Raw genomic sequence first — 10636 nt, 5'->3', positions numbered from 1 at the left:
GACAGCCAAGGCCAACAGCCTTTCACATTTGTGGTGTGAATTCACAGGGTTAAATAGCTTTTCTAGTTGAGATGCCTGTAAGGAAAAGGGAGGTACCAGGGAAGAGCAGAGTTGGAGTTTGATAAGATGTGCCAGCAGGTGGTGTGACTTTAGAACATATAAGAGCTGGGGCCCTGAGCAACTGAGGAGAGGAGTTCAGGGATGTGGGTTGTTATGGCTGTGTCTAGATGTCTCCCCAAAACTTCATGCAGTCATAGGTGGGACTTTACAGAGGTGGCTGGTTCTAGAGTGTGTGATGCTGGGATTAAATGTGTGATACTGGGACTGATTCATAGTGCCATGCTAGGATGAAGGCTGCTTCACCTTGGATGTGAATGCTACCTGCCCTAGGGTGGGCAGCCTGGATAGAATATAAGGGACAGAAAGAGGGCTGCTGTTACTGCTGCTTGTTGCATGCTGCTTCTTCTCTACTTCATTGATTTGCTGCCTTCTGCCTGCCATGAACTCTTTCTCCTCCACGATGCCCTTCTGTGATGCCACCTTGCCTTGGAGCCAGCAACTATGAACTGAAACCTCTACAGACTGTGAGCTAACTAAAACTCTCCTCCTTTAACTTTAGGTGTTGGGTATTTTGTCTCTGCAACAAAAACAGTAACTAAAACACGAGTATAAGAAAGAAAAGGAAGGAAAGAAAAACTTACAGCAAGGACAAGGTTTATTTAAGATAAATACCTGAGAGGGGCCATTGGCTTCAAAGTGTCAAAAGTAATACTCTGTCATAGAGTAAGGATTTATAAGGTGTTAAGGGCAATGATGAAGTTAAGGGCCTGTTGTTCTCAGGATTGAGTCTTTGCATATGTTATCACTGGTCTGTTTCTCTCCTAATCAGGCGGCTGAATATCTTTTGATCAGAAATCTTTTGTACAGTAAACAGACTTAATGGGCTTCATAATTATGGAATGAAGGTAGGAATCTGAGGGGAAAGATGTTCACTGGTTTTTCCCTTCAGTGGGAGTAGATTAAGAACAAGGAGTGAGGGGAGGAAGGTGCCAAAGATGAACTTGCTACTGTTAAAGATTTCCAGTTTTCCCTTGAACACTGGGTCAACTTTCCATCATTGTAACAAAATACCCAACACAATCAATTTAAGAGGAAAGATTCATTTTGGCTCACAGCTTTGGAGGATTCAGTCTGTGGAAAGTTGGTGCTGCTGCCTTGGGCCTGTGGTGAGGCAGCACAGCATGGCAGGGTTGTGTGGAGGAGGAAGATGCTTGCCTCATGGAAGCCAGGAAGCAAAGAACCACAAAACAGGGCTAGATTTTCACTATCCTCCTCAAGGGCATATCCCCAGTGACCTAAGTCTTTTCACTGGGCCCCATCATTGAAAGGACCAAGCCTTTAGCATATGTTCCTGGGGGAGACATTTAAGATCCAAACTATGGCAAACCCTATGGGCTCTGCCATTCCTAGGGCCCAGGCAGCAGGATGTGTAGCAAGAAGCCTTAGAAAGCTGCATTTGAGCTGGCAGGGAGGTAGCTGGGAGGTCACATGCCCAGGATGACAGCATAGAAGGGCCCTCCTGTGCCACACGCAACCCAGGCCAGGTCTAATTCAGGAAAACCAGGCCTTCTAAAATCATACAACCCTCCTTTCGGGGCCTAATTTGAGCAACAGTTTGGTTTAAAAATGAAAGTGGCCATGTCATTTATGATAGTTATGTAGTAATTAGCAGTGATCACAGTGCAAGTTTAACCCTATCCTGCTTAATCCTCAGCATGATCATATTAGGAAACGGTAATTGTTATCCCACCCTATCTTGTAGATGAGAAAGCTTGGGCTTTGAGAGATTATGCGATCTGTCTAGACTAAGAAGTTACTCCACAGTAAGCTGATTAAAACCTAAGTCCATCTCACTTCTATGTCAGTATGTTGGCAGTAGTTAACTCTGGAGAACTGACAACAGATGGTCTTTGTCCTGCTCTTTAGAGTGTTTTTATTTTCCCAGTTTTTTATGTAAAATGGAAAAAAAGTAATAACCATAAAAAAGAATAACATAACCAAACAGCAAGCCTTTGGAATACGTCTGTAGAAGATGGTGCTGGGGCAGTGATATCAAGTACGGCTCCTCATTCCTAGAACCCACATGCTGGTGACCAGCTTGAAACCACACTGAGCAGGCTATAAAATATTGAACTGGCTTGTGCATTAGCTATTGATTAAACTGTGAGTCTGTCCTAGGCCAATGTGATTTGCTAGATGAGCCTTCAGAGGGCAGGCAGAAACAGAGCTCCCTAGGCCAACGGCCGCACTTGAGGCCTCAGTGGTCAGTTCTATGGCGGTGCCTCTGATAGCAAGATAATAGCACAGCTGAGGACTTCATGACTCTTATGCAGCCATTCTTCCAGAACAAGCGTCAGCTGAAGAAAACAAACAGGTTACTCACTGATCAAGACCTGTCTTTCAGAGGAATGCATTGCTCCTCCTTGCGCCTCAGCCCCACTGTTCCCTGCATCAGCCTTTATGCCTCCTGCATTGCTGTGCAATCAATAAATAGTGGCAAGTCCAGAGCCTTGAGGTCTTAGCCTTGCAAGAGCTCTGACCCTCAGACCCCCATTTATGCAGCCAAACCTTTGTCTTGTCATATGCTTATCCTCACTGCATCCTCAGTCAGGTGGCTGGGGAGGGGGATCACACAACTCCTAGCACCCATGTTGTGCTCAAGGTCTTGGCTCACTTAGCCAGCATCTACTCCACTATTTAGGTTATTGTTGTTGTTGTTTTCTCAAATCCAGAGCACAGTGTTCTTGACAGATGAGGGAGACTTGGGGGGGCTTGACCCTGATAGACCTCCTCCTTCTCCTCCTCCCCACCCACAGGTCAACCCTTTTCGAGACCGCATCTGCAGGGTGTTCTCACACGACAACGTGTTCTCCTTCGAAGATGTGCTGGGCATGGCATCCGTGTTCAGCAAGCAGGCCTGTCCCAGCCTGAAGATTGAGTATGCCTTCCGCATCTACGGTGGGTGCTGTGGGGGACTGAGCAGTGAGAGGGTGAGGGCCACAGGGTCCCCACCACACCTGGAGCCCAGCCATATCAGCTCACTGATAGGATGGATGGTTAACTCTGGTACACTTGGGTCTTTGTGGGGATGTGTCATGTTGTTCAAATACTATGGAATAAAAAGATTCAGAGCCACTACCCCAGTAGATGGATGTCCTCCCCCGTGCTGTGCAATGCCAGTGGGACCACTGGGATTGCTGTTAGGTGGTAGTGTGTGGGCAAGGCAGGGGGAGCTACACGTGGTAGAAGGAGCATTGGATGGGAAGTTGAGAAATTTGACCCCTGGAAGTAACTCAGCCACTAAAAGGCTGAGCAACCTGAACAGATCATTTCACTTTTCTGAGCCTCTGAGGTCCTCTGACAGTTTCAATCTCTGAGACAGTCATAAGACTTTGCTAAAGTTCTGCTTTTCACCAGGTAGATGTCCTTTTAGCACTGCCGGCACTGCTGGGCCACCTGGGACTCTCAAAATGGAATCAAAAGAAAAAAAGCAAAGAAATTCTCCGAAGCCTTCAAACAGTACTCACAAGACTTTGCATCAGGGCAACTCCTTGGCCCCAGAGGACTCATACGAACAGCCCTGCACAGTTAAGCATTACTCTCTCCATCTGAGCTGGAGCACACATCTTCCTTTAGCTTCAAACATAAATGAGTAGACTCGTGCATGGAACACTTTCTAGCTTCAAGAACCTGAGTGTTTGAAGAACCATGGCCCCTGCAAAGTAAAGAGAAAGTCCATGAAAGAAGAGACCCAGAGAAAGGAAGCTCAAAGTTCATGTAAAAACTATGCATAAATTCCTTTCTCAATTCCATACCACATCTAAAGGGCAGACTTAAAAGTGGTTCAGCTCGGGTTTGAACTGAGATTTGAGCCACCACAGCATTTCATCAAGGCTGAGAAACAGAATTTGTGCAACAGAATTTGCCGTCTGAGTCCAGCAAATTGCCTGTTAAAACCCCAAATTTGGCATTGTTTTGAGAAATACAACAGTATACAGTCTTCACAACAAAACACTTGTAGTATACAAATGCTATCCAATATAGAAAATTTTTTTAAAAAAATAGAAACTGGCTCTGACATGCCCTAGATGTTAAAATATCTGATAAGGACTTTAAAACAGCTATTAATAACTACATTATAGGTAGAGACAGAGGGAGAGGGGGAAAAAGTGTGTATGGGGGCTTATTTTGATTATAGGAATTGGCTTGCATGCTTATAGTGCCCAAGAAGTCTCATGATCTTCTTGCTGCCTGTAAGTGGGACAACCAGGAAAGCTGGTGGTTTAATCCAGTCCAAAGGCTGAAGAACCAGGAGCACTGACATCTAAGGACAGGAGAAGCTGAATGGCCTGTTCTATTGGGCCTTCAGTGGATTGAAGGATCCCCACATACCCTGATAAACATGATCTTCTTTACTCAGTCTCCTGATTCAAATGCTAAGTGTATTTTAGAAACACCATCACAGACACAGCAAGAAATAATGTCTTGGGTATTTCTTAGCCCCATCAAACTGACACATAAAATTAACCATCACAATGACCATGCCTGATGATGTAAAAGAAAATATACTCACAATGAAAAAGAAGAAATGAAATATCTGCAGAGAAATAGAAACTGTAAGAAAGAATGAAATGGAAAATGTAAAACTGAAAAACAAACCACCTGAAATAAAAATTCACTGGAAGGGCTTTGGGAAGAGAATCACAGTGACAGAGGAATCAGATACAAGACCTGAAACCTGGGAACACCTAAGAGAAAACATAGGGGAAACACTTGAAGTCATAGGCACAAGCAAAGACTTTCTGAATAAGACTCCAACAGCCAGGAAATGATAGCAAGAATAAACAAATGGGACTACATCAAAATTAAAAGTTTCTCTACAGTAAGGGAAACAACTAATAGCAAGGAGACGTCCTACAGAGAAAATATTTGTTAGCTGCTCCTCTGACAGAGGACTAATATCTAAAATATATAAAGAACTGAAAATACCTAACACCAAAAAGTCAACTTGCCCAATCAATAAATGGGCAAATGAACTGAACAGATGTTTCTCAAAAGAAGTACAAATGGCCAATAAGTATATGAAAAATATTCAACATCTTCAGCCATCAGAGAAATGCAGATTGAAACTACACTGAAATTCCATTTCACCCCAGTCAAAATGGCTGCCATCAAGGATACAAGAAAAAAGAAACAAACAAACAAAAAAAAAAATAGTAAATGCTGGTGAGGCTGAGAGGATATGGGGAAAAAGAATCCCTTCTACACTGCTGGCAGGAATGTAAATTAGTATAGCTACTATGGAAATCAACATGGAGTTTCCTCAAATAACTGAAATCTAGAGCTACTATTTGATCCAACTATGCCACTCCTTGGTAAACGCCCAAAGAAATTAGTCAGCACAGCGTACCTTCATATCCTCCTTTCTTGTGGCACAATTCACAATAGCTAAGAAACGGAATCAGCCAAAGTGCTCATCGACAGATGAATGGATAAAGAAAATATGGTATACCTACAAAATAGAGTATCGTTCAGCCATAAATAAGAATTAAATTTTGTCATTTTTAGGAAAATGGCTGGATCTGGAGAGCACCACGTTGAGTGAAATAAGACGGACTCAGATAAACGTTGCATGTTCTCCCTCATTATGTGGAATATAAAAAGTTGAGGAGAAAGTAGAAGGGGGACTATTACTGGGCAAGAGAAAGAGAGTAAGGGACGGAAGGGGATGCTGGGGGTGGTCCTGGGAGGATGGCGGTGATCAAAACATATGCACTGAGACTTCACAGCCTGTGCTCTGGGAGGAGGGTGGGGCTGGGGGTGACCGTATGGAAATGACTGCAGTGTGTTAGGGGCATCTCTGAATCTGCCAGAATGAATCCCACTAATCTGCATAAGATACACTAATGAAAAATAAAAGGAAGCAGAGACTCACATAGACGCCCACGCTGTAGAGCTGGGGCAGGATTCTCCACAACAGCCCAAGGGCCCATCAACAGAGGAGCACATACAGGTACGGGACACAGAGACCTTCCCGCATTAACCAGCCCTAACAACAAATGCTCAGAAAACAAAACAGAGAGCTTGAGGGACCCTCAGGACAATCGAAAAGTGTAATATTCAGTTAGAGTCTCCAAGGAAAGGATAGGATGGACGAGGAAGAAGAAAAAGAAAAACCTGAAGAAGTAAAGATGTCCTAAATCTGACAGAAGACACAGGAAGAGAAGTGTAGATGAAGCCACGCACCCAAATTCTATTAGCTTAGTAGCCCCGGCCTGCGCACCACCGTCTTCCTCGTCCCAGACGGCTCCGAAGTCCAGGGCGGGGGCAGCGCCTCCATTCACACCTCCGGCCACAGGAGGAGCTGCGCCCCTCAGCCCCACGCTGCCCCGACAGGGCGGCTTCTCCGCGAGAAGGCCTGGGCTCCAAGAGCTGCCAGTCCCCGGCCCTTCCCTGTGCGGAAGCCGTGGGTGAGGAGGGCACCGTGGTAGCCTCCCTCTCCACAAATGCAGAGGCTTTGCAGGATGCGTGCTTGCGACCTCAGCCTGTCTGTGGGCGAAAAAGAGTCCAGGCTTGGCTTAGCTGGGTCTTCCTCCTGCGTTCCACAAAACCTGCAGTCAAGGTTCTGGCCGGATCGCGTTCTCAGCTTCAGAATGCCAGCCCGGGGAAGAGTCTACTTACAAGCTCCCTCGGGGTGCAGGGTGTGGGCAGGATTCATTCGGTCCTGTTTGGCCGACTCTGGGCGCTGGCTTCCTGCAGGCTGTTGGCTGGAGGTCGCCCCCGCTACCAGGGCCTGACTCAGGTCCTCGCCAGTGGGCCTCCCGACGTGACTGCGCCTTCAAAGACAGTGAAGGAGAGGGCCCCTCGGGGTGCCCTGCTGTCAGGGTGCAGTCTCACACACAGAATGTGATCTTTTTAAAAAAAATAGCACAACTTTTATTGGTACGTTTTAGGCACACATAATGATAACGCTCATCACAGGGCACGTGCATCTGTACATAGTGCGTCCTGCCCCTTTTTTCCCATACCCGCCTCCGCACGATCCCTCTTCCCTCCCTATGTACAGAAGCTTTGTTTCCATTTTTTTCTTCTATTTTAACTTTTTTCTTGTCCCTCCCTTCCTCTCTCCCTCTCTCCTCCGTTGTTCCTGTTCCCAATGGAAGACTTTCTTCCCCTTTCCCAACATCTATTATACATTTCATCCGTATTTTTTCTTTGGGTTTCTCACATCAGAGAAACAATTCATTATTGAAACATGTGTGTCTGATATATATCTATGTAAGAGTATGGTCTCAAGGTTCATCCACTTAGCTATAATGTCTGAAGCTTGTCCTTCTTGATGGCAGAGTAGTACTCCATTCTATTAAAAACCCCACATCTTCTTTCTCCATGTCTAGGCCGATGGGCATTTGGGCTGTTTCCAAGATTTAGCTATTACACGCCGTGTCACTATAAACATGGGTGTGCACATATCACTGTGGCATGGTGCTTCTAATTCTTTCAGGAAGATAGCAAGAATAGCTGTGTCCAGTGGAGCCTCTAGTTTTAGTTTTGTGAGAAATCTCCACACTGGTTTCCACAATGGTTGAATCCGTCTATTCTCCCACCAGCAGTGGAACAGGGTTCCTTTTCCCCCTCGGCCCCTCAAGGATTTGTTATTGATCGATTTCTTGATAACAGCCATTCTTTCTGGAGTGAGATGGAATCTCAGCCTTGTTTTAATTTGCATCTCTCGAATGACCAGTGATGCTGAACATTTTTTCATATACTTACTTGCTGTTTCTACTTCATCATCTGAGAAGTGTCTTTTCATTTCAGATGCCCATTTTTTATTGGGTCTTTACATTTTGGGGGTCTGATTTTTTTTGAATTGTTTATATATTCTAGATAATAGTCCATTGTTTGAGGAATAGGCAGTAAAAAAAATTTCCCACACTGTGGGTTGTCTCTTCCCTCTCTTGGTTTTCTCTCTTGCAGTGCAAAAGCTTTTTAGTAAGATGGGGGCCCAGTTGTTGATGATTTGTAGAATTTCCCAGGTGGTCTGGGTTTTGTTCATGAGGTCTTTGCCCGCTCCTATGTCCTCAAGCATTCTACCTATTCTCTCTTCCAGCAGATTCAGTGTTTCTGTTTTAATATTTAGATCTTTGATCCATTTCAATTTGGATCTTTGATCCAAAGTGCATGGTGAAAGATGTGGGTCTAGTTTTAATCTTTGGCATGTGGAAAGCCAGTTTTTCCAGCACTGTTTATTAAAGAAGCTATCTTTCTTCCAGTAAAGGTGTTTGGCCCCTTTGTCAAAGATGAAGTGGCTGAGTGTACCTGGAGTTGTTTCTGCATCTTTTAGTCTGTTGCATGGATTCTTGGATCTGTTCTTTTGCCAGTATCATGCTGTTTTTAATCACAGTAGCTTTGTAGTATGATTTCAGGTCAGAGATTGTGATGCCCCCTGCCTTGCCTTTGGTGACCAGAATTTCCTTCACTATTTTAGGTGTCTTCTGGTTCCAAATGAATTTCAGGATTGTTTTATAATATGATCTTAAAAGTGACATCTCCTTGCATTGGCTAAGTTCTGTTGGTTGGAAACAAGACATTGTCCCCACTGGCAAAAGGAGAAATGGGGACTATACAAATGTGGACACCAAGAGGTGTGGATCAGAGCGGGTAAGGGGCCACTGGAGTTCGTCCACCTCCAGCAGTAGGGATCCAGGGGAGGAGTAAAGCAGGCCTCCCTAGGGCCTAGGATCCAGCAGGCGAGCAGAAAGGATGCAGCAGGCTTTTTCTGCTCTCTACAGCTGCCTCACCTCTCACCTCTGCTCCTCTCTGCAAACCTCCTCTCTTTCAGACCTGATTTTTACACCTCTAATCCCCTTGGCCAGAGATGATTACCCAGCCCCGCATGGCCTATGAACTGTGCCCTGACTCATTAGCCCTAAGAACCTGTCTCTCTCTCTTCCGGTTTCTCAGCAGGTGCCGACTGGCTCAGCAAACCACTGACAGGTGGTGCCCTCTGTGGGGCGGCTGCCTTGCCAGACCCTCACTATGGTCTGAAGAAGCAGAGTCACGTGGACAACAGGACTGTGAGGGTTGCCATTTCTCAGGGACGGTAGAGTGTAGGCTATTCAGCTGTCCGGATGGCTCTGCTGTCTTTCCATGGCTTCCAAAGCCAAACAGAAACTCCCGAAACCTTCAAGAGGCTAGAAAAGCAGCAGGTCATCTGTAGGCTCCCAGCACAGGGGCTGAACCATGGTCAGAGAGGATCCCTCAGTCCCAAGGGACCAGTCCTGGAGCCCGGTTGGGGACCAGATACCACACTGTCCCCCACAGTGTTCTTGTGTCCTCCTCTACCCTTCTCCCGGCCCCTCCAGCACACAGCTTCCCTCCCCCTGGAATCCAAACTCGAAAACAAATGCTCAACACCTCCACGCAAATCAGCTGTGCAAATAGATGCCCAGGGAATCATAAACGTCAGCCTGCATCCGATGCACCCGGACCAAGCTGAAGTCTCACCGGGCTCAGAAGATGAGTGGCCTCACACAGCTGTCAGCAGGATTAGTGCTGGAATGTGTGAGTTATTGTGCCCAGTGCCTGGCATGTGGGGCCGCTCAGTACGTCCATGGGGGTCAGTGGTCTATAGTGAAGGAAGAAGAAGAACGAAAAGAAGGGAGAGGAGTCAAAGGCAGGAAAAGATGATCTGGTGATGGTTGTGGCAATGATTCTTAGCAGAACTCCAAAGGAGCTCAATATTCCCACCCCTGGGGACTCCAGGCCTGGCCTGTGGGGCAGCAGCTGCCATGCTGGGAGGCGTGTTGGAAATGTGGGTCATTGGGCCCCACCTACATTCTGTTTGCATCAGAACCTACAAGACGCCTGCCGATTCCTCTGCCCTCAAAAGTCTGAGAATTTAGCCCACTGGTTCTCAAAGTTGGCTGCACACTGGAGTCATCTAGACATTAAACAAAACAAAACCCCAAAAATGCCCACGCTGAGTCCCTGGCTCCAGGGACTTGAGGTAATGGTATCGGTGTATCCTGGCTGCTGGGCTTTTTCAGAGCTCCCTGGGTATTTCTAATGTGCAGCAGAGTTTGAGAGCTGGTGCTCTGCCTGCCACATCAGCCAGGATTGCATTCAGTTATGTGTAACAGTGTCCTTGATTTAAAAAGAAAAAAAAAGTCTGAAGCTATGCAGACCAGAGCTGGGGAAATGGTTCCAGGAAGTTACCAAGGGCCACCTCATCCCCCAAAAGTATGGGGTCATTGTCCTCCTGATCGCAAAATGGTTCCTGTGCCTGCAGATTTCTCATCTTCACTCTAGGCCAGAAGAGAGGATGGGAGAAGGAAGGAGAACAAAGTGTGCATTCAAAGCAAAAATATAAGGGGCCATGAAAAGATACAGAGAACGTTTAAATTTAAAAATGTTGTGCATTTGGGAGGCTGAGGCAGGAGGATCACTGCAAGTTTAAGGCCAACTTCAGCTACATATTGAGTTCAAGGCAAGCGTCAACTACACAGTGAGACCCTGTCTCAAAAAAAAAAAAATCTTATTATTCACTTTTTTTTTTTTTTTTTTTTTTTTTCTC

The 10636-nt window shown here is 45.9% G+C and overlaps 1 protein-coding gene across 3 annotated transcripts in view; it reads left to right on the top strand.

Moving 5' to 3' along the window:
• Positions 1-10636, top strand: part of Cib4 (calcium and integrin binding family member 4) — a 50721-nt gene that overhangs the window by 34284 nt on the left and 5801 nt on the right. For all 3 annotated transcript variants that reach the window (XM_010604819.1, XM_010604818.1, XM_010604817.1), the window contains exon 4: positions 2877-3018. In XM_010604819.1, the coding sequence (XP_010603121.1) occupies positions 2877-3018 (142 nt within the window). The remainder of the gene's footprint in view (positions 1-2876; positions 3019-10636) is intronic.

Source organism: Fukomys damarensis, unplaced genomic scaffold, assembly GCF_012274545.1.
Source record: "Fukomys damarensis isolate Sample0158 unplaced genomic scaffold, DMR_v1.0_HiC HiC_scaffold_2, whole genome shotgun sequence".
NCBI classification, from domain to species: Eukaryota; Metazoa; Chordata; class Mammalia; order Rodentia; family Bathyergidae; genus Fukomys; species Fukomys damarensis.
The sequence above is the reverse complement of the archived record's forward strand: the minus strand, read 5'-3'. Positions and strand labels throughout refer to the sequence as shown.